General features: G+C 44.0%; 1 protein-coding gene and 6 non-coding genes across 7 annotated transcripts in view; all 7 read right to left on the bottom strand.

Moving 5' to 3' along the window:
- Positions 1–23,822, bottom strand: part of LOC113425450 (carnitine O-acetyltransferase-like) — a 62,332-nt gene that overhangs the window by 24,044 nt on the left and 14,466 nt on the right. Inside the window, exon 4 of the mRNA XM_087953049.1 lies at positions 1,944–1,997. Coding sequence (XP_087809175.1) covers positions 1,944–1,997 — 54 coding nt within the window. The remainder of the gene's footprint in view (positions 1–1,943; positions 1,998–23,822) is intronic.
- On the bottom strand, positions 7,085–7,156 carry TRNAC-GCA (transfer RNA cysteine (anticodon GCA)). The gene has a single exon. It is a non-coding gene; the product is annotated as a tRNA-Cys (tRNA).
- Positions 10,227–10,298, bottom strand: TRNAC-ACA (transfer RNA cysteine (anticodon ACA)). Its single transcript has one exon. It is a non-coding gene; the product is annotated as a tRNA-Cys (tRNA).
- TRNAC-GCA (transfer RNA cysteine (anticodon GCA)) lies at positions 13,022–13,093 on the bottom strand. Its single transcript has one exon. It is a non-coding gene; the product is annotated as a tRNA-Cys (tRNA).
- On the bottom strand, positions 16,371–16,442 carry TRNAC-GCA (transfer RNA cysteine (anticodon GCA)). Its single transcript has one exon. It is a non-coding gene; the product is annotated as a tRNA-Cys (tRNA).
- On the bottom strand, positions 18,432–18,503 carry TRNAC-GCA (transfer RNA cysteine (anticodon GCA)). Its single transcript has one exon. It is a non-coding gene; the product is annotated as a tRNA-Cys (tRNA).
- TRNAC-GCA (transfer RNA cysteine (anticodon GCA)) lies at positions 23,419–23,490 on the bottom strand. Its single transcript has one exon. It is a non-coding gene; the product is annotated as a tRNA-Cys (tRNA).

The following is a 23,822-nucleotide window of genomic DNA, read 5'->3' as shown; positions in this document are numbered from 1 at the left end:
CTGCAAAGCCTGCAGAAGCCTTCCCTCAAGCCTCTAGGAGGCCGAAAAAGGCTTCAAATCAGCTGAAAATCAGCTGTGAGGCACGCGCATGCGCAGTGAGGTAAGTTTGCCTGCAGCTCGTGTGCCGGCACAAATGGCTCTGCGTGCCATCTGTGGCACGCGTGCCATAGGTTCGCCATCGCGGGTCTAGTAGTTTATTGAAAAAGAAGGACTCGGGATAACACGATAGTAGGGTTCCAATATCTAAGGGGTTGCCAGAAAGAAGAGGGGGTCAAGCTATTCTCCAAAGCACCTGAGGCCAAGAAGCCACAGATGGAAACTAATGGAGGAGAGAAGCAATCTAGAACTAAGGAGAAATGTCCTAACGGTGAGAGCAATTAATCAGTGGAACAACTTGCCTCGGGAGGTTGCAGGTGATCCAACACTGGAGGTTTTTAAGAAGAGACTGGACAACCACTTGTCTGAAATGGTATAGAGCAAGGGTGTCAAACCCGATGGCATCGCGGGTCGTATCGGGATGGTTTTTTTGCCTTAGCGGAGCCAGGATGGGCATGAGGCCTACGTGGGTTATATCTGGCCCACGGGATGCCGGTTTGACAGGCCTGGCCTAGTGTCTCCTGCCTGAGCAAGGGCTTGGACCAGAACAGGGGTCTCCAACCTTGGTAACTTTAAGACTTGTGGACTTCAACCCTCAGAGTTCCTCAACTAGCTTTTCTAGTCTAGCACCTTCACTAACTGATGCCTTCAAGCACAGCCCAAACGTGATTCCCTTCAACAGAAGCAAAACTTGGCATGCCACCGGACAAAAACCAAAGTGACATTGCCAAAACCAACCGAACCAAACTTTCACGGTGCCAAAGAAGACCTTTTTTTGAACAAGGCAGGTTAAAGTTTGAAGGCCGCTTCCAAAACAATTGCCTCCAATGGCAGTGTGGCCAGGAAAGAAATTAAGTGTGTGATAGCTGGGTAAAGGGGATAATTCTATGGCACCCTTCTTGTCCTTGGGACTCAATGCACAAGGTTCATTTTGCTTGATGGTTACCCTGGGGTTGAACTTCATTGTGGCAAACTCTGGCCCTCTGTGAAGTCATAGGAGAAGGAGAAACAGATCCGGTCTGGAAGCCTTCGACTGATTCTCCACTTGCGCAGGTAAGCCGAAAGGTAAAGAGTTTGGGGAAGACAAGAACCCCCCCAACCTCCCATTTGGGAGTATAGGGGAAAAAAGGGAACTATAACTTTCTGACTTGGCCAGCTGCCCCCCTCTTCCCAGTCTGTCCTGTTTTCACACAGGAGCAGCGACACCCAAAGTCTCCTTGTCCCTGGGAACCACAGGCACACCTGGAGCCATTGGCCACTTTTGACCCAAGGAAGGCCCCATGTTCTTCCCAGGAAAAAATGGCACCAGCAATAGCACATAGATTTACATACCGCTATATACTGCTTTACAGCCCTCTCTCTAAGTGGTTTACAGAGTCAGCCTATTGCCCCCAACAATCTGGCTCCTCGTTTTACCAACCTCAGAAGGATGTAAGGCTGAGTCAACCTTGAGCCGGTCAGGATTGAACTCCTGGCAATCAGCAGAATTAGCCTGCAGTGCTGCCTTCTAACCACTGCACCACCGTGGCGCCATCACAACCCATTTCTTCCAAACTTCCATTGGAGATAGTATTTATCCTGCAGATTGGCCCAGTGCAGAGGTGGGTATTCAGCAGGTTCTGATCAGTTCTGGAGAACTGGTAGCGGAAATTTTGAGTAGTTCAGAGAACCGGCAAATCCCACCTCTGACTGGAGATTTTACAGTATCCTTCCCCTGCCATGCCCACCAAGCCACCCGCACAGAACCGGTAGTAAAAAAAAATTGAATCCCATCAGTGGCCCAGTGGGCTTCAATCTGCATGGATAGCTCCTCTACTGGACCAGTAGATCCAAAGGAACCTACTCACCGGTCAATCTTTGCCTTGAAATCCAGCACTCCCGCAATGAGCTTTGCTGCGAATCTGTGAGAGGGTGAGAAGACAGGAGAAATGAAAAACAAGTTAGTACCACTTTATACCTTGGTAAGACCCCACTTGGAATACTGCATCCAGTTTTGATCACCACAATATAAAAAAGATGTTGAGACTCTGGGGAAAAAAATGAGCAGAGAAGAGCAACGGAGATGATTAGGGAGCTGGAGGCTAAAACATACGAAGCACGGTTGCAGGAACTGGGGTATGTGTAGATAAAAGGAACTGGGGTATGTGTAGATAAAAGGAACTGGGGTATGTGTAGATAAAAGAAGGGGACATGATAGCAGTGTTCCAATATTTGAAGGACTGCCACAAAGAAGAGGGGGCAATCTATTCTCCAAAGCAACTGAAGACAAGAAGCAATGAATGGAAACTAAGGAGAAAAGCAACCTAGAACTAAGGAGAAATTTCCTCACAGTGAGAACAATTAACCAGTGGAACAGCTTGCCTTCAGAAGTTGTAGGTGCTCCATCACTGGAGGCTTTCAAAAAGAGACTGGACCGTCATTTGTCTGAAATGTGTGCTCCCCTACACTCCCTGCGCATGCGCGCGCAATCCCCCCACGCCTCCCCCTTACCTGCACTGTGCCTCACAGCTGATTTTCGGCTGGTTTGAGGCCTTTTTCAGCCTCCCAGAGGCTTGAAAAAAAGCCTCCGCAGGCTTTGCAGTCCGAATAATAGGCCCATTTCGTCACTTCTGGTATTACAGGAAGTGACAAAACGGGCCTATTCGACCTGCAAAGCCTGCAGAGGCTTTTTTCAAGCCTCTGCGAGGCCGAAAAAGCAGCCTCAAACCAGCCGAAAATCAGCTGTGAGCTGCGCGCATGCACAGTGAGGTTAAGTTTGCCTGCGGCTCAAGTGCTAGCACAAATGGCTCTGCGTGCCACCTGTGGCACACCTGCCATAGGTTCGCCATCACCGATATAGAGTCTCCATCTTGGGCAGGGGTTGGACTAGAAGACATCCAAGGTCCCTTCCAACTCTGTTATTCTGTTAATTCCCCAACCAGCTATGGAATGCTGAGAGTTGAAATCCCCTATGTCTTAAAATTGCCAAAGTTGAGAAATATTGCTGTGTTGTAGGCCCTTGATAGCCTCATTGTTCATGAATTTATCCAGGGTCTTTTTCAAAGAGATCCAATTCAATGGCCGCCATCAAGTCTTGTAATGGTTGCCACTAGGTGAATTATGTTCTGTGTAAAGATGTCCTGCTTCCTTTGGCCTCTTCTGAATCTCCTTCCAACCCTTCCAGTTGCAGAGATACAAGTCCACCTCCCTTCCACCTGTTATAATCTATTCTGTGCAGTAGAGGGCACTTTTTTCTCCCACTAATCTGCAACTAATCCCCCAGTAATTGTATCCCAAAGCTCTGCACATACACAAAGACATGGTATCTATGAATTGTACTAAAGACAAAGGCATTGCTGGCTGAGTTTTCATAGTAAGCAAGAATAACCACTTGTTTGCTCTCTGTTGGCCAAACAGGCATTGTAGTTAGCAGACATGATGTGCAGCTTATCACGGTGTATGAACCACTACAGCTAGAACTCAACGTACAACCATAACTGACCCCAAAGCTCATGTTGCTAAACAGGGCAATTGTTAAGGAAATCACTGCAACTGTTAAGTGAATCATGTCATCCTTCATCAAATGGCATTTCCCGTTGTCGGGAGCTGGATGGGAAGGTTAACTGGGGACCCCACCACCTCAGTACAGCGCAACGGTTAGAAATGCACAGAATTACCAAGTGCCCAAATGCTGATCATGTGACTACAGAGACACTGCAATGGTCATAACTGTGAAAACTGGTCACGAGTCACTTTTTTCAGTGTTGGTGAAACTTCAAACGGTCAGTAAACACATCGTTATAAGTTGAGATGGCCTGTAATGCAGGAGTGTCAAACTCAAGTTCAGCATTTTCAAATATGCACATGTAGATATATACAAAATATGCAAAGGTACATGTGGCAATCTTTAAGTCAATTTAAATGTCCCTGTTGCGATTGGCCAGAAAGATTTACGTGGTGGTATCCAAAGAAAAGTCACTTTTATCCAATTTAGGTGAATAGAACAGAACAGAATAGAACAGAATAGAATAAAATACTTTATTGGCCAAGTGTGATTGGACACACAAAGAATTTGTCTTGGTGTAAATACTCTCAGTATACATAAAGAAAAGATACATTCGTCAAAAGTCAGGAATCATAAGGTATAACACCTAATGATAGTCATAGGGTACAATAAGCAATCAAATCATACTAGGAGACAGTCAATATAAATCATTAGGATACAAGTGACAAAGTAACAGTCATACAGTCACAAGTGGGAGAGGGTGGGTGATAAGGAGTGATGAGAAGATTAACAGTAATAGTCGTGCAGACTTTGTAATAGTTGAACAGGGCTGAGGGAATTATTTGTTTAGCAGAGTGATGGCTTTCGGGAAAAAACTGTCCTTGTGTCTATTTGTTCTTGTGTGCAGTGCCCTATAGCGTTGTTTTGAGGGAAGGAGTTGAAACAGTTTTATGTCCGGGATGTGAGGGGTCTATAACTTTTGTTCTTAAGGAGCTCCTGGTAGTTTTTAAGACATATGAGTACAGGTAGTACTTGACGTACAACCACAATCGAGCCCCAAATGTCTATTCCCCAGTGAAAAATTTGTTAAGTGAGTTTTTGCCCCATTTTATGACCTTCCTTGCCACCATTGCTAAGTGAATCATTGCGGTTGTTAAGTTAGCCACATGGTTGTTAAGTGAATCTGGCTTCCCTATTGACTGTGCTTGCCAGAAGGTCGCAAAAAGGGATCCCCCATGGCCCTGGGACACTGCAGCCGTCATAAAGACGAATCGGTTGCCAAACGCCTGAATTTTGATCACATGATCGCAGGGAGAGTGCAACGGTGTGAAAAAAAGGTCATCAGTCACTTTTTCCAGTGCTGTTGTAACTTTGAGCAGTCACTAAATGAACTGTTGGAAGCCAAAGACTTATCTGTACTATGTAAACTGGCTGTCCATTTAAAAAAATCGTTGTTTTTATTAAGGAGTTCCTGGCAGTTTGTGAGAGAGATTTAGATATAGAATAACAGAGTCAGAAGGGACCCTGGAGGTCTTCTAGTCCAACCACTTGCTTAAATAGGAAATTCTACACCACTTCAGACAAATGGTTATCCAACAGATTTATCTAACAGTTTATCCCAGAGATTTGAGTATTATTTTGGTTGGTATGTATGCTTTCTATATTATGCCTTTCGATCTGTTTCTTTTAAGCTTAAATACAGCTTAAAATCTCTTTATTTACTGGTGTGCTTATTGCCTCTGGATCCAAAAGAACCAATTGCTTCCGTACCTGATTATTTCCCTGATACATGGGGAAACAAGGACTGAAAAAAACCCAGACTGAAATGCAAGGCCAACTGTCATGCCCCTGGTGAAGACTGACTCTGAGGTAGAGGAGGAACAGCCGACACGGAGTGGAAGGGTGGCTCCAGTGATGGTGGAGGAGGCTGGGGAAGGGCAGAGGCCGGCTGAGCAGTAAGAGGAGGGCCCAGACCATCCCCTCTCCATCCTAGGGCACGCAGGGAGGAGAGGATAAGGGAGAGACTGGTCTAGTCGGGAGGAGAGGGCCTTGATCCTCTTCATGGGCTGCAGCTGTGACAACTGGATAAGAGGATGGACATGCGTATGGGTGAATGCTGGAAAAAAAGCATGTAAGTATCTCTAGTTTATGGTTGTCTCTGAGTTTGGCGTCCTTCCCAGTGTGTGTTATCTGTGGACATCCTCCAGCCCTTATCTTGCCTGGTTTGTGTTGCCCTTTTCCTTCTTCCTGCAACTGTTTGTGTGGGAGTGTTTTTTGTCTTCCGTCAAAGATATTCAGAGCTTGGAAGCAAAGTGGAGGAATAAAAGGGGCTTCACCTGTTTTCTGTGACTGTGTTTGTTTTGTATCCCACCCTGCGTCATCACACCAACAGAGAACAGAGCTATAACTCAAGACAGCATTGTACAGGTAATCCTCAACTTACTACAGTTCGTTTAGTGACCATTCGAAGTTGATTTGTGACTGGTTTTCACACTTACAACCATTGCCCCATGGTTGCGTGATCAAATTTCAGGCGCTTGGCAACTGGCTTGTATTTATGACATGATTGCAGTGTCCTGGGATCATGTGATCTCCTTTTGCAACTTCCTGACAATATGGAAGCCTGATTCACCGAACCACCGTGTGACGAACTTAAGAACTGCAGCGATTCAGTTAACGACTGTGTTGAGGAAGGTTGTAAAATGGGGCATAACCCACTTAACAAGCTTAGCAACAGAAATGTTGTGGTCATAAGTCAAGGACTACCTATAAGTCAGTCACCCCCCATCTGGGTGCTCATGAGTCTAGAAATTAGGGGAACTGAAGGCAAGAATATCCGTAAGGGATGAGATTATTCTCAACCAGGGGTCTCCAACCTTGGCAACTTTAAGCCTGGAGGACTTCAACTCCCAGAATTCCCCAGCCAGCAACAGTGCAATTTCACTTCTGCCATATTGTCCTACGGACTCTTTCATAATAGAAAATGGTTTAGCAATGCAGTTTCAAGCTCAACTAAACAAAACACAATGCTGCCAACTCTTTTAAAATTTGGAAACTCAATTAAAAGTACTCTATTAAAAATGTTTGATCATTTACCAAAGGCAGCAGAAAGGTTGGGGAAAGATTTAATATTGCTTTAGTAAAATTGATTTTCAAAATGTAGTTCTCTTTTTGGTTTAATTGAAAAAAATAAGAGAGAAAAGTCAGTTGGTATTTCAGTCCTTTCTACTCACAATCCGAATTTTTCTGATTGCTACTTAATATTTCTTCTGGAATTGATACACCTCTTGTCATGAAAAGATACATAGAAAGGTCATGTTTAAAATCCATAGTTACTCCATAGTTACATAGTTAAACTCCATGATATTGCTCCATGAAATAGATAGGAAAAGTCCCATTTTTGGTTACAAGTTTCCTGTCCTAATTTTACTATGTTGCCAGGAATAACCAATTCTAGAAAGCAAACAAATCCAATTAAAGACCTTTCTTTAAAAATAAAAAAACAGGGGGCACCCGGACTTGAACCAGGGACCTCTTGATCTGCAGTCAAATGCTCTACCGCTGAGCTATACCCCCAACACATCCTCTATAGCTCCCAGAAGTTTACTCATGTATACTGGTTTGGTTACATATTTACCTACCACAAACAAAATGAGTTTTAAGCCTTCCTCCCAAAGTAAACTTCTATTCTTCCAGATGTCAGCCCAGAAACAAATTTTTGCATACACATTCATGTTGCAAAGTTTTTGGACCATGGGGGAAAAAAAGGCTGCCAACTCTGACTTTTTAAAGAAGGCATCAGGCAGATTTTTAGGGAAAAGAGGCCATCAAGTGCTCACAGACAATGTCACCAGGTGAGGTATATTTGCTTCCGGGGTCAAAGGTAAGACAGGTAGTTCTTGTTTGTTTAGTGGCCGTTCAAAGTTACAACGGCACTGAAAAATGTGGTTTAGGACCGCTTTTTCATAGTTACGACATTTGTGATCAAAATTGAATCACTTGTCATTTCACACTTATGACGGCAGCATTCTCTTTTGAGACCTTCTGACAAGCTAAGAACTACGGGGAAGCCAGATTCACTTAACAACCAGGTTACTAACTTATGAACTGCAGCGATTCACTTAACAACGGTGGCAAGAAAAGTTGTAAAACAAGGCAAAGCTCAAGATGCCTCACTTAGCAACCAGAGTTTTAGGCCCAATAGCGGTCATTAAGTCAAAGACTACCTTAAAATCCAAACTACCCTACCTCTAAGAATTTTATTGAAAAGGATTATCTTGCTTGAGAAGTGAAACTTTTTCGAAGAAAAAAACCCAGAAAGTCCGGTAGTTGCCTCTTGAAAAAAAGCATCTTTGGGAATGGAGAATGTCCATGGACATCCCCTCTTCTGTGTTTCCAGATGTTTCTACCATATATAAAAGATGTTGAGACTTTGGAAGAAGTTCAGAGAGGAGCTGTTAGGGATAACATTGTTTTACCCTAACTGTTTTGGGTAAAGATAATAAAATGATGAATCATGGTTTGTCAGATAAAGTGTATGTGACTTTAAGCTAAAGGAATGTAATTAAGGGTGCAGCTGTAAAAGTACTATATAAGCAGCAAGGCACTCTCTGGCTCTTACTGGCTGGCTTATTGATGACTGCGTTCTTGCTGGATCGGGGAGAGAAGAGGTGTTGATTACTTGGAAGATATTTCTCAACGGAGAGAAGATAAGTTTTGGACAGATTTATTATATGTGTACTGACACTGGCTATTCGACACGGACTTTGCAATTAGAGTATCCTCGACAAGACTTGACTGAATTTGGTATTTGACTAATGGACTGTTTATTATGACTATGCTATAATTCTTAAATGGAATAAACTATATTCTTGATAGCACAAGCGTATCTGTATTTTTACTGCGTGTTAACTAGAAAACTTATCTCACACATTTACCTGTCTTCCTATCTGACTTCGCTGTACATTCTGTTTAGTTTGTTTTTCCTTAACACCCGTTGGGGAATCCAGGCTTAACAGGAGCAACCAAGATGATCAAAGGCCTGGAGACTAAAACGTATGAAGAACCACGGTTGCAGGAATTGGGTATGGCCAGTCTGGAGGAAAAGAAGAACCAGGGATGACATGATAGCAACGTTCCAAGATTTGAGGGGCTGCCACAAAAGAGGCAGAACGAGAAACAATGGATGGAAAACTAACCAAGGAGAGAAAGCAACCTGGAATTCCTAACAGGGACGACAATTAGAACAGCTTTGACTTCAGAAGTTGTGGGTGCTCCATCGCTAGAGGTTTTTAAGAGACTGGACAGCCACTTGTCTGAAATGGTAGAGGGTCTACTACTTGAGCAAGGGTCTCTGCAGAAAGCAGCAGAGATCCTGGGAAAATCCCCCCGCCAAAAAAAAAAGTCTGCAGGAAAATTCCCCACCCCGTTTTCCTACCGATCGATCATTCTTTATTTGGGATCACAGGATACCGTCTCCAGCTCTGTTCTCCGGGAGGGGTTGTGGAGAGGAGAGACTTTTGGCTTCATGCAAGGAAAGCAGCAGAAGCAGCAAAAGTCTTTCTCTCCCCCAAATTCCGCCAGAAATCGGTCTTTGTGAGACTGATTGTCGTGCTGGCGCAGCCTCTTGGAGCGGGAGGCCTTGCAGGGTCCCAAAGACTCATTTCTGGGGGAGTTTGGGGGAGAGAAAGAAAGACTTTTGCTGCTTTCCTTGCGCACAGCCAAAAGCAGAAGAAAGAAGCAGAAAGAAGCAGCCCGGTGGCCAGGCCAGGCACATGGGGTAAGTGGGGCAAGTTCACTCCCTCCGCCCTTTCCCTCCTCCCCTCACTACCTCGGGTTGTTCGCAATGCAAGCAACGCAAGCCTTGTGTTCCTGTGCAACCTGGATTAATTGCTTTTGGGGGGGGGGGCGCCTTGGGGGTGACATTTCTCTGTGGACCACCAAAATTTTCTCGTGGTCCCTGGCCCACTGTTTGGCAACCACTGGACTAGATGACCTCCAAGGTCCCTTCCAGCTCTATTCTATTCTTCTTCTTCTATTATCCAGCTACGGGGAACTCCGGCTATGGGGAAACTTAAATACAGGTAATCCTTGACTTACAACCATTCCTTTAGCAAATGTTCCAAGTTGCAACAGCAGTGAGAAGGGACTGACAAACTGGTTTTCACACATATAATCTTCGCAGCATCTGCAAGCTCCTGTGATCAAACTTTGGGTGCTTGGCAACCAGTCTGTATTTACGACGGTTGCAAGCATCCCAGGATCTTATAATAATCCCCATTTAGGACCTTCCCCAGACAGCTTCCAACAAGTGAAGTCAATGGGGGAAGCTGGTTTCACTTAATGACATGATTCACTTAACAACTGCAGCAATTGGCTGAACAATCATGGCTAAAAGAAGGTCATGAAATCAAAGGCGACTCACTTAAGAACATCCTTGCTTTGAAATGGGAACCCTAGTCCCAATTCTAGCCGTAAATCAAGATGACCTGTAATTTAAATAGTTTGTATCACACTTATTCTCATAATCGTTACTATTATTCCTTCAAGCTTTTAGTAGAAGTGATTTCTTCCTACATGCCACCCACTGTGTGTCCTCAGGGATTTCAAAATATAAATTGTTTGGAAAAAAAACAAAAAAAAAAACAGGGGACACCCGGACTTGAACCGGGGACCTCTTGATCTGTAGTCAAATGCTCTACCACTGAGCGATATCCCCAGCACGATTATGATTCCCTTCATATCTAGCTTTGGACTGGTTTTGCTGCATAGTTTCCTCCCATAAATGAATGACAAGGCGGGAAGAAGGTGTGTTGCTAGCCCAAAATTAAAGAGAGTCTGATAGCCATTTTCAAGCGTAGCAAATTTCATTACAAGGCAATAAATCTTTGCAAACTGAAGTTCACTTCATCAAATGTGTACACGGGGTTTAAACTCCTAGGACTTTCCATTAAACATCTCAGGTAACAATTTTGGAACCAAGAAACTTCAGCAGCACAATTGAGTGGGAGGTTACTGAACTCATACCCTATCAAAAGAGGGCAGAAGGTTTGAACAAACACAATGGGGTTTTAACAAATTTACAGTCGTTACTTGATAGGATACCTGTAATCTCCCCCTTCTCCATCCCAAAGTTTTACTTGCATAACCATCCAGGCCACTGGTGGCTTGTCCTTCAACTCTCAAGAGTAGGCCTTATAACGAAATCAGCCTTGTTAGGAATATAAGTCACCTAACAGGTATTTGGGTTAGAAATATATAAACCAGGATAAACATTTTAGTACTATGTCTTTAAGAGATTGCAAAAACTGCAATTGGGTGTGGTTTCTCAAACGGCCATAAGATGGAGCCAGAAACCTGGGTTGTTTAGTCTTAGTCTCAGAAGAGAGTGTGAGTGTATCTCTGTTTCCTTCTGTTGGAAAGTATTGCTGTTGCTCCATTTCTTCTAATTGACTGATATTACTGGATTTAATGTAAGTCTGATACTGAACTGTTTTTGACACTGGAATTGGTTATTAGATTATCCCTGGATGAAAACTGACTGAGTTAACTTGTGAATGACTTTGGATTGCCTATTTTGGACTTTGCTTAAACCTTTCTGGAAGTAAAAACCTACATTTACTGTACAGTGTATCTGTGTACTGTGTGTGTATTATTCAAACACTTCTCTCAAATACGTCTCCCTGTATGCGCTCATTCTCCTAATGGGGAATTACCTCAACAAGCCTGAAAAGGTGCCCTGAACCAGTGTTTTCCAAACTTTTAAGATGTGTGAACTTCAACTCCCAGTCAGAACTAAAACAAAGTTTGAAAAAAAAAATGTGCAGGAGTTAAAAGTCAATCCATCTTAAAGTTGTCAAGTTTGAAGTCTGCACATTCTAAAGCTGTCAAATTTGAAAAACACACTGATTTAATCAATGTACACCTACCAGTTTCCAAATAGGGCATCCAGGATTTCATGACACCTTTTATGGAAGAGACTCTTTGACAATGCTCAGAAAGGGGGACTGGGAAGGGCTTTGCCCGCTTGTTTAGGGAGGCGCCTTTTAATTTTCTGTCAAATTTTTTCCAGCTTCTCCCGTGAAGCATAAAACATTTTCCAGACTTCCTTGTCATTCTGGAGAAACAGCATCTCCAAGTCTTTTCAACGCTGAGTCCTCCCTTCATCTGTTTGGTTTAGAACTGGAAGAAATCCAGGATCTCATCCTGATCAGGAAGGACTGCAAACTGCCTCCTTTAATTTAGCCTCAATTATCTTTCTCCCTTGGAGAGGTCAGAAAGAATTAGAATTGGAATGGAATGGAACAGAATAACAGAGTTGGAAGGGACCTTGGAGGTCTTCTAGTCCAACCCCTTGCTTAGGCAGGAAACCCTGTATCATTTCAAATGATTGTCCGGTCTTTTCTTTAAAAATCTCCAGTGTTGGAGCACCCATAATTTCTGAAGGCAAGTTGTTTCACTGATTAATTGTTCTGTCAGGAAATTTTCCCTCTTTGTTCTAAGTTGCTTCTCTCCTTAGTTAGTTTCCACCCATTGCTTCTTGTCCTGCCCTCAGGTGCTTTGGAGAATAGCTTGACTCCCTCTTCTTTGTGGCAGCCCCTGAGATACTGGAAGACTGCTATCATGTCTCCTCTAGTCCTTTTTTTCATCAGACTAGACACACCCCAGTTCCTGCAAGTGTTTTTTTTATATATTTTAGCCTCCAGTCCCCTAATCCTCTTTGTTGCTTTTCTTTGCACTCTTTCTAGAGTCTCAACATCTTTTTTACATCGTGGCGACCAAAACCGATGCAATATTTCAAGTGTGGCCTTAGAAAGGCATTATGAAGTGGTATTATTAACACTTCACGTGATCTTGATTCCATTCCTCTGTTTATGCGGCCTAGAACTGCATTGGCATTTTTGGCCGCTGCAGCACACTGCTGGCTCATATTTAAGTGACTATCCACTAGGACTCTAAAATCCCTCTCAGTGACTACTATTGAGCAAGGTACCGCGTATTTTGTACCTGTGCATTTGGTTTTTCTGGTAGGATATCCAGGCCAGTTAATATATATCTCCCTACCCAACTCCAACCTAGTTCAAATGAACCGCTGTTTTTTAAAATGAAGGAGGCTATTCTTGTTCCTCTGAATGGATGGGGAAAATGTTTTTTTACAACCCATTCCCTGTTGTTGAAGTTCTTCCAGATTTCACCATCTACCAACCCTCAGACTCCAAAGACAGATATTCCTTCTTCCCCAAATCTAGCTGAAAATGTTATCTCTTGATTGGCAAGCAACTAACTTCTATTCCCAAGACAGAAGAGTATGAGGTAAAAACCTTAGCTTCAGATATGAAATCTGCCGAATATCTATTTTCCACTTGTAACAAAGTATCTAGTTTGGGAATATAATACAAACGATTGTCTCCCCCCTCCCCCCCGCCAAAAAAAAATAAAAGGAGGGGGCACCCGGACTTGAACCAGGGACCTCTTGATCTGCAGTCAAATGCTCTACCACTGAGCTATACCCCCAGCACATAAATAAGCCTCACCTAAGGCCTAGTTGTGGGTGTTGGTTTGACTGGTTATTTCTGTTCCCTGGATTTATGAGTAATTTTCAAATGTTACACACCTATAATTCAGCAACTTTCCTGGAGCAAAATGTCTGTCTATTATTTTGGGACACAGTCAGGAGGAGAGCCTGCATGGCAACTACATCTACCTCAAACCTTCTAACCTGGAAAAATGTCCTCACTTTCTATGGATGCACTCTTTACGGGAAGACTGGGATAAGGAGCATGTTTTTTTTCCATCAACACCTTTCTTCGGACATAAACAGAAAACTCTGACACTTTAGCATATTAGATTAGGTTAACAGAGCTGGAAGGGATCCTGTAGGTCATCTAGTCCAACCCCCTGCCCAAGCAGGAGATCCTGCACCATTTCTGACAGATGGCTGTCCAGTCTCTTCTTGAAAGCCTCCAGTGATGAAGCTCCCACAAGGCAAACCAATTTCCATTGGTTGATTGCTCTCTCTGTCAGAAAGTTTCTCCTTATTTCCAGGTTGAATCTCTCCTTGTTCAGTTTCCATTCACTATTCTTTGTCTGGCCTTCGGGTGCTTTGGAAATTAGCTTGACCCCTTCCTCTCTGTGGCAGCCTCTCAAATATTGGAGCACTGCTACCACGTCTTCCCTGGTCCTTCTCTTCACTAGATTAGCCAAGTCCACTTCCTGCAACCGTTGTTCATATGTTTTAGTCTCCTGAACTACATCTGCAAACCAAGATCCTGAATAGCACCATCAAAACTAAGGTCTTCCTCGGGGCCTGGAGAACGGCATTTTCCACCTGGTCTTAAGGGAAAAGTACAATGCTTTGATGATGCTACAAGAGGGATTGGAGAGGACTCAACCCCTTGCTCGTGGGGTGGGAAACCTTTTAATCTTCTCCTGAGTGTCATGAAACAAAAAACATCTCCCAGGCTTGCCACCACTCTGGAGAAAGAGTTGTGAGGAGCAAGAGATCCAAACCTCTTCAACATTGAGAAAATAAATCATCCCTTCATCCCCTCAATATAGAACTGGGAAAAATCCAGGATTTTGCCCTGATCAAGAAAGGCTTCAGGTTGCTTTTAGTTTAGCACCATTCTTCATTCTCCTTGGGAGATTAGGCTTAATTCCAGCAAGATACCTTGCTGAAATATAAGACTTAAAATACAAGACTTCCCGCCCCACTCCAATCTGGTATAAACGATGAACTATCTTATTTAAAAAAGAAAGAAACTATTCCTTTTTCTCACACGTGGATGGGAAAATATACACTGATCAAAAAAAATAAAGGGAACACTTAAACAACACAATGTAACACAAGTCAATCACACTTCTGTGAAATCAAACTGTCCACTTAGGTAGCAACACTGATTGACAATCAATTTCACGTGCTGTTGTGCAAATGGAATAGACAACAGGTGGAAACCATAGGCAGTTAGCAAGACATCCCCAATAAAGGAGTGGTTCTGTAGGTGGTGACCACAGACCACTTCTCAGTTCCTATGCTTTCTGGCTGATGGTTTGGTCACTTTTGAAGGCTGGCGGTGCTTTCACTCTAGTGGCAGCATGAGACGGAGTCTACAACCCACACAAGTGGCTCAGGTAGTGCAGCTCATCCAGGATGGCACATCAATGCGAGCTGTGGCAAGGTTTGCTGTGTCTGTCAGCGTAGTGTCCAGAGCATGGAGGCGCTACCAGGAGACAGGCCAGTACATCAGGAGACGTGGAGGAGGCCGTAGGTGGCCGACAACCCAGCATCAGGACCGCTACCTCCACCTTTGTGCAAGGAGGGACGGAAGGAGCACTACCAGAGCCCTGCAAAATGACCTCCAGCGAGCCACAAATGTGCGTGTGGCTGCTCAAACGGTCAGAAACAGACTCCATGAAGGTGGTATGAGGGCCCGATGTCCACAGGTGGGGGTTGTGCTGACAGTCCAACACTGTGCAGGACGTTTGGCATTTGCCAGAGAACACCAAGATTGGCAAATTCGCCACTGGCGCCCTGTGCTCTTCACAGATGAAAGCAGGTTCACACTGAGCACATGTGACAGACGTGACAGGGTCTGGAGACGCCCTGGAGAACGTTCTGCTGCCTGCAACATCCACCAGCATGACCAGTTTGGCAGTGGGTCAGTAGTGGTGTGGGGTGGCATTTCTTTAGGGGGCCGCACAGCCCTCCATGTGCTCGCCAGAGGTAGCCTGACTGCCATTAGGTACCAAGATGAGATCCTCAGACCCCTTGTGAGACTATATGCTGGTGCGGTTGGCCCTGGGTTCTTCCTAATGCAAGACAATGCTAGACCTCATGTGGCTGGAGTGTGTCAGTAGTTCCTGCATTGATATTAATGGACTGGCCCGCCCGTTCCCCAGACCTGAATCCAATTGAGCACATCTGGGACATCATGTCTCGCTCCATGCACCACAGACTGTCCAGGAGTTGGGGGATGCTTTAGTCCAGGTATGGGAGGAGATCCCTTAGGAGACCATCTGCCACCTCATCAGGAGCATGCCCAGGCGTTGTAGGGAGGTCATACAGGCACGTGGAGGCCACACACACTACTGAGCCTCATTTTGACTTGTTTTCAGGACATTACATCAAAGTTGGATCAGCCTGTAGTGTTTTTTTCCACTTTAATTTTGAGTGTAACTCCAAATCCAGACCTCCATAGGTTGCTAAATTTGATTTCCATTGATAATTTTTGTGTGATTTTGTTGTCAGCACATTTAACTATGTAATGAACAAAGCATTTAATAAGAATATTTCATTCATTCAGATCTAGGATGTTTAATTTTTGTGTTCCTTTTATTTTTTTTGAGCAGTGTATTTCAAAGCACAGTAGCTATTATTTAAACACTTCAAAGTGTGACCAACTACCAATCCTTAGATCCAAATTGTTTAAATTAGAAAAAAATATTCCATATTCCTCAAAACAGATGTAACTGAGGGTGGTATCTCTTGATTGGCAAGCAATTGACCTTCACTCCTAACATACAGGAATATAGAATTAAAACCTTAAGTTTTGGATATGGGATATGTCTCTATATTTTTTTTCCGGTCATTCTGGTAAAATCTACACATGTAGTTTAGAAATAAAAAAAAAATGTAATCCATTTTTTTTCATAAAGGACTTGAAATTATTCCCATAATCATTACTATTATTCCTTTAAGCTTTCAGTAGAAGTTATTTCTTCCTACATGCCATCCATTGTGTGCCTTCAAGGATTTCAAAATATAAATTGTTTGGAAAAATAAAACAAAAGAAGGGAGCACCCGGACTTGAACCAGGGACCTCTTGATCTGCAGTCAAATGCTCTACCACTGAGCTATACTCCCAATATGTAGGCAAGTTTCACCTAAGCTCTGTTTTGGACACTGGTTTTACTGGAAGTTTTTGTTCCCCAAATTTATGAGTAATCACTTTCAAAATGTTATACCTGTAATTCTGTAACAAGTTCCCTGGAGTAGAAACGACCCTCTCTCTATAATTCTGGGATACAGTCCAAAAGGGCAACAAAATTTTCTCCATTGGACCTTCAAATCTGAAAAAAAAGAATGCTAAAATTCTCTGGAAGCTCTCTCTATGTATGGCGAAGGTCCTCAAACTTGGCAACTTTAAGACTTGTGGACTTCAACTCCCAGAATTCTGGGAGTTGAAGTCCACAAAGTCTTAAAGTTGCCAAGTTTGGAGATCCCTGCTCTATGGAAAGATAAGGATGGTGATCGCTAAATATCTACAGCGATTCCCAGTTATCCAGGTCATGGTTGAGGTTTTAGCTCTGAGCTGAACAAGCTTCTTTGAATGAAAAGCGAAACATCTTCCAAGAATAACCAGAAAGTCCAGCTGCCTCTTGAAAAAAAAACACCTTTGGGACAAAGACAATGAGCACCCTCTCTGCCAGCAATGACTTCCTTCAGACATAAACAGAAAAATCTGGGAGATAATGCTGAATTACTCTTGCAGCTTCACCACCGACTAGCGAGCATCATCAAGATTGGCCATCCATCAGTTGCTGGAGAATGGCATTTTCCACCTTGGTCTTAAAGAAAGAGGATAACTTTTTGATAATGCTCAGAGAGGCGCCTGGGAAGGACTTTGTTCATTTGCTTATGGAGGAAGCTTTTAATCTTCTGGCAACTATGTCTAGCTTCTCCTGATTGATCCCTTAACACTGTCAAACCAGTTACTAAGTCTGCATTACTATTACTATTCATCTTCTCATCCTTCCTTTCACCCATCTCGCCCTACATATGAATGTAACTTTGTTGCGTGTATCTTTATGATTTTTTTAATTGACAGTTTACTAGTACAATTTGATTTGATCACTTATTATGTTTCCTAGTATGATTTGATCGCTTATTTGTACCCTTTGACTATTGTTAAGTGTTATACCTATGATTCTTGATGAATGTATTATTTTTCTTTCTATGAACACGGAGAGCATTTGCACCAAAATAAATTCCTTGTGTGTCCAATCACACTTGACCAATAAAGAATTCTGTTCTGTTCTGTTCTATTCTATTGTTGTGAGGCTCAAAACATCTCTCATGGTTTCCTGTCACTCTGGAGAAAGGGGCAGTGAGGAACAAGTGGTCCAATTTTCAACATTGAGAAGATGAGTCTGTCAGCCTTTGTTACTTGGAAGCTTCAAGGCTGCCACATTCAGTGCCTGGGAATCTGGGAGGGGGAGATTTCATAGTGAGGTAGAAGACTGGACACAACAACATCATTTCTCAGAGTCAAGGACATGTTGCCTCGCACCTGGAGGGGAGTGACTGGGGGGATGTCTCCAGTTGGCACGAAGATTTGATTGGGCCATGTGATGGACTGATGGACGCAGGGGATGGATCTTTTGATTTCTCTTTGGGGAAGGGAAAACCCCGAATTCTCAGATTCGGGTTCTCCCAGATGTGCCAAAATGTCAACTTTAATAAAACCGAACTTTGAGGAACTGTTTGTCTCGGAGTTTTATCGGTTTGGAGTTGGTTAATTGGAACGCTGACAGAGCCTTCTCTTCATTGCCTTTAGAAGTGGGAGGAATCCATGGTCTTGGCCGCATCAGGAAGGACTTCAGGCTGCCTCCACTAGGTTTAACACTGATTTCCTTTGTCCCTTAGTGCAGGGACCCCCAATTTGTGGACTGGCACCGATGAATCACTGCAGTTTGTAAGTTAGTAACCTGGTTGTTAAGTGAATCTGATTTCCCCATTGACTTTGCTTGTCAGAAGGTTGCAAAAGGAGATCACATGATCCCAGGACACCTCTGGAGAAAGGAATGAGGAACAAATAGTCCAAACTGTTTGGGGGGGGGTTAAAAAAAAATAAGGGGGCACCCGGACTTGAACCAGGGACCTCTTGATCTGCAGTCAAATGCTCTACCGCTGAGCTATACCCCCAGCACACAGGTAAGCCTCACCTGGGCTCTAATTTGAGTACTGGTTTTACGGCATTGTTTCTCTTCCCTAAATTTATGAGTAATTGTTTTCAAATGTTATACCTTATAATTCTGCAACCATTTTCCTGGAGCAGAACAACCTTCTGGGATATAGTCTGGGAGACAGTCTGAATACCAACATCTTCTAAACTTCAAAAGAAAAAGGTCCTAACTTTCAACGGATGCTCTCTCTCTGTGGGACGATAAGGATAGTGAGCCTCACTTCTGCCAACAATGCCCTTCTTCAGATATACACTGAAAGGCCTGGCTGGTGTTTGCTTAATTACACCTGTAACCAAGATCCTCAATAGTGAACATCGTCAAGGTAAGGTATTCGTCTGTGTCTGGAGAATGGCGTTTTTCTACCCTGAAGCTGACCTGACTGAAGCCCTCTTGAGAGCTTCAGTGTTGCCAAACTGGAGCCGAGGGATAAGGAGGGAGGATTTGAGATAGCTGGGATTTTGTAGCCAAAGCAAAATACTTTCTCTTGGGAACCAAGGTCATTCTCAAACCTGGGCAGAAGAAGGCAGAGCTGATGTCACCAGGCAACCAGACAGCGCTGTGATTGGGCCATGTGACAGATTGTTTTGAGAAAGGGATGAACTTTTACTTTACCGGGAACCTTCAGAGTCGGTTTTCACCAGACCTGTGCCAATACGATTTGTCCAATAAAGCTATTCTTCAAGGAATCTACCTGCCTCGGAGTTTTGCTTTCTATGGGTCTATTACTTAGAACCCTGATGTGGCGTTTTCCACCCTGGACTTAAGTAAAGAAAATAACAGCAATAGCACTTGAGACTTATATACCGCTTCACAGTACTTTACAGCCCTCTCTAAACGATTTACAGAGTCAGCCTATTGCCCCCCCCAACAATCTGGATCCTCATTTTACCAACTTCGGGAGGATGGAAGGCTGAGTCAACCTTGAGCCCATCAGGAGCGAACTGCTGGCAGCGGGTAGAGTTAGCCTGCAATACTGCACTCTAACCACTGTGTCACCACGGCTCTTCTAATGCTTTGATGATGCTCAAAGAAGGGATGGAAAAGACACTGCTTATGGAGAAACTTTTTCACCTTCTAGCAACTTTATCCAGCTTCTCCTAAGAAGCACAAAATGTGAAGCACAAAAAAATTTCCCAGGTCATCTGCTGCTCTGGAGGAAGGTCTGAAAAGAAGAAAGCAGTCCAAATCTATTCAACGTTGAAAAGACAAGTTATCTGTTGTGGCTCTGAGGTTTGAGCCTGCTTTTATTAGAGGATGAAGACTCCGACAATGGGCAAGAGGAGGTTTTGGAAATGCCTTCCTCCCCAGGACCTTCCTCTTCGGCAATGCCTTCCTCCCTGATTGTGCCTCAGGTGTCGGCAGATAACCGGGAGGGAAGACCTGAGGCTAATCAGGAAAAGGAGGAGGGTGTATCAGAGTCTCTGACTGAGAATCAAGCAGAGGAATGCTGGCTTGATGCGAGGCAACGTCGCAGGCAAAAGTGCGAGCTGCGACGCAGAAAGAAGGGACGAATCAGAGACTGAGCTGAGGGACTGACACGCCCCACAGGGAATAAAAGTGGGTGTGTTCGCTCCGGGAACTTGTTCAGGACAACGTGTGACTTATTCAGAGGAGCTTCGGTGTGTATTCTGTGTTGTGGCAGCTTGTGTGATTTATATTCCTCTTATCTGGTCGGACTTGGCAAACAGTGTGTGTGAGACTGCCAAGAACATTATCGGCTCAAAGGAGTTAACTCTATAATTGCTGGATTTGCTTGCCTGTTTGTATTCAGTGGAAGTTTGGACTTCTCACCTCCTTTGTACAGGTGAGACATAACATTATCCCTTTCATCTCCTCCTCCTTTCATTTAGAACTGGGGGAAAATCCAGGATCTTTGTCCTGAGCAGGAAGGATTTTAAGCTGTCTCTTTTAGTTTAGTATCCATCTCCTTTCTGCCTTGGAGAAATCAAGGTGAATTCTGGTGGGATACCCAGACCAGTTAAAAAATATATATATAAGACTCTCCACCCCACCTAGTACAGGTAGTCCTCCACTTACATCTATTCACTTAATGACTATTCAAAGTTACAGTGGCACTGAAAAAAAGTGACTTATGACTGTTTTTCACACTTGCGACCATTGCAGCATCCCTGCAGTCACATGAGGTACTGCTTGGCAACTGGTGTGTATTTATGCCTTTTGTGACCTTCTAGCAAAGCAGAGGCAAGGAAGAAGCCAGATTCCTTTAACCAACCACTGTATTGCCACCTTAACAACTGTGGTGATTCACTTCAGAATTCTGGCAAGAAAGGTCACAAAATGGCGGCAAAGCTCACTGTACAGCCCTCTCGCTTAGCAATGGACATTTTGGCCTGGTTATAAGTTGAGGACTGCCTGCAATGAATGATGGGCCCTCTTTCTTTAAAAAAAATAAATAAAACAGGCTGTTCTAGTTTCTCCATGCAGATAGGGAAATAAATTTCACAACACCTAATCTTTCCGTCACTCTTTATCACCCATCCCCTCCCACTTGTGACTGGTGTCAGCTTTGGAATTGACACATAGCTTGAGAAAGTGGGAGGGGGGTGATTTTAATTGAGTAGCTCTTAGTAGACAAAACAGAATTCTTTTGTTAGTTCAAGGCCAAGGAGTGTGGCACAGGAAAAAAAAGGAACTTACTTTGGGATTGGTTCATGTGATGCGATGAATGAAAAGGGGATGGCAAGAGAAATTCCTTGTGTGTCCAATCATACTTGGCCAATAAAGAATTCTATTCTATTTCTATACCCTGCTGTTTTGAAGTCCTCCAGGTTTTTTTTAAAACAAATTTTATTAATTTTACAATTAAAAACAAATCAACAACACATACACAAATAGAAGAGCAAAAAAGAAAAGAAAAAGAAAAAGAAAAAAGAATGGGAAAAAAAAGAAAAAAAAGAAAAAGGAACACTTAAAAACATGAGAATGTTTTTAAGTGAAGGCCTCCAGGTTTTACCCAACTACCCAACCCTTACATCCAAATAGTTTAAATTAGAAATATATTCCTTCTTCCCCAAGAAGTGGGTGTGGCCGAGAATGGCATATCTTACTTGGCAAGCAACCAACGTGTACCTCCCCATAATGAAGAATGACAAATTAAGACCTTAACTCTTAGTCTTGGGGAACTGTCTCAATATTTATTTCCCACTTGTTTTGTTGGCATAGAACAGGGGGTCCCCAACCCCTGTTCTGACCCACACCCTTTCCCAACAAATCAAATACAATCCAAAAGGAACAGAAACCTCTTAATGCTTCTGCAAAATGGTTAGCCGTAATAAGCACAAGCCTTGCCAAACTGTGCGAGACAGACAAAAGATAACAGGCAAGAAATAATTTGCAATACAAGAATCTTTAAATACAAACTCAGGATACTGGAATGTCCACGAGGCTGGAGTTTCAAAACGTCTTTGCCTTCTGCAAAGAATGTTCGTTTCACACCTGGCTTTTATCTGCTTGAAGGAGGGGCCATTACCTTGCAGCCTTACTCCCAAGTCGCCCATGCTGTTGTAGTTGCTCTTGCCTGTGAGCAATCCTGCGCGCACGCGCACTTGGCACAGGCTCCTCGGGAACCTCCTCATCGCTGCTGCCAGCCCCCACAATCTCTGAAGGCAGCAGTTCACTCCCTAGTGGTCCTGGCCCCTCATCTGAGTCCTCGGTCTCCTCAGCCGTCCGCACCTGCTGCCGGCTAACCACAACCACCCCTGGGATCTGTAGACTGGCACCGGGCCACGGCATGCCAAAAACCAGGACACCCAAACAAGCAAAGCCCCATCCATGGGATGCAGGCAGCATGCAAAACCACGCCTCATCCTGTCCATGGAAAAACCTCTCTCCATAGAACTGGTCCCTAGTGCCCCAAAGGCCTGTAGAGATTCTCCCTCATCCAGGTCATGGTTGTCCCAAAGGTGCTTTTTTCAGGAGGCAACTGGACTTTCTTGGTTTTTTTTTTCTTTTGAAGATGTTTCGCTTCTCATCCAAGAAGCTTCTTCAGCTCTAACTGGATGGTGAGGAATGGAAGGATTTATACTCCTTTTAGACAGCTGGTCATTTGCATTCTTTGTAGAGAGTCGCTGAGGCCACTTGGAGGTTTATCTGTGTCCTCAATGTCACTCAAGTAGTGCTGCTGGTTCCTGCAGTTTGCTATTTTCCTCTGGAAATCCATTCCTGCTCCCACACCATTCAAAGGGTGTTCATCCCAAATTGTATAGCTAAAAGCCTGTAGAGATGCTTAGTCATCCAGGTCATGGTTGTCCCAAAGGTGCTTCAACCACCCTCTAAAACACAGGTGTCAAACTCAAAGCCCGGCGGCCAGATTCGGCCCACGGGGGTGCTTAGATCTGGCCCATGGGGGCCACTCTGGAAACAGCGAAGGATCGTCCCGCAGTGCCTCTACCAGTGAAAACGGAGCTCGGGAGGGCTGCATGTGGCCCTCCCGAGCTCCGTTTTCGCTGTCAGAGGGTCGCAGCCAAAAACGGAGCTCGGAAACCCATTTTCGTTGGCAGAGCACTTGGGCCACCACAGGCATCCCTGACTTGAGTGACATTGAGCACAGCTACCCTGGCCACCCCGCATCCCAGCCCCTCAAGATCAAACACAACCATGATGCGGCCCTCAATGAAATCCACTTTAATGACACCCCTGCTCTAAAAAGATTCAAATGACCAGCTGTCTGCAAGGAGTATAAAGCTGACGAAGCTTCTTGGATGAGAACTGAAACGTCTACAAAGAAAAAAAACAAACCAGAAAGTCCAGTTGCCTCCTGAGAAAAGCACCTTTGGGATAGTGCCCAAAAGGTTGGGAAGGTAGTCGATGACCTAGAAGTTAAACGCTCTTTTCCTCCCCCCCCCACTAAAATAAGGGGGCACCCGGACTTGAACCAGGGACCTCTTGATCTGCAGTCAAATGCTCTACCGCTGAGCTATACCCCCACACTTGTTCCTTTCAAACAATCTGGTTAAGGATATTCATTAAGCCACACCCCTTTTCAGCAGCTACCAGCCAGAGGTGTACTTATACGAAGTGATCTCTGTTTGACTGGCCACCCACGCAAGTTTTAATTACACTTCATTTTACGCCAGACTCAGCTCGATGTGTCTTTGGATAAGGAGCTCTTCAAGCAATGCTCCCAGCTTCAAAGCAATTTGTGTTCAGTGTACACTACAGACCTATTGTTTCTGTTGTGATTCCTGCTGGTGATTTGCCAGTGCCGGTTCAGCCTTCAGTCTGGATTAGTGCATTGCACTAATAACGAGGACCTCAG

This window comes from Notechis scutatus, chromosome 2 (assembly GCF_049901735.1).
Source record: "Notechis scutatus isolate UNSWTSFEM ecotype Mainland chromosome 2, rNotScu1.2, whole genome shotgun sequence".
NCBI classification, from domain to species: Eukaryota; Metazoa; Chordata; class Lepidosauria; order Squamata; family Elapidae; genus Notechis; species Notechis scutatus.
Note: the sequence above shows the minus strand (reverse complement) of the source record. Positions and strands in the feature narration are given on the sequence as shown.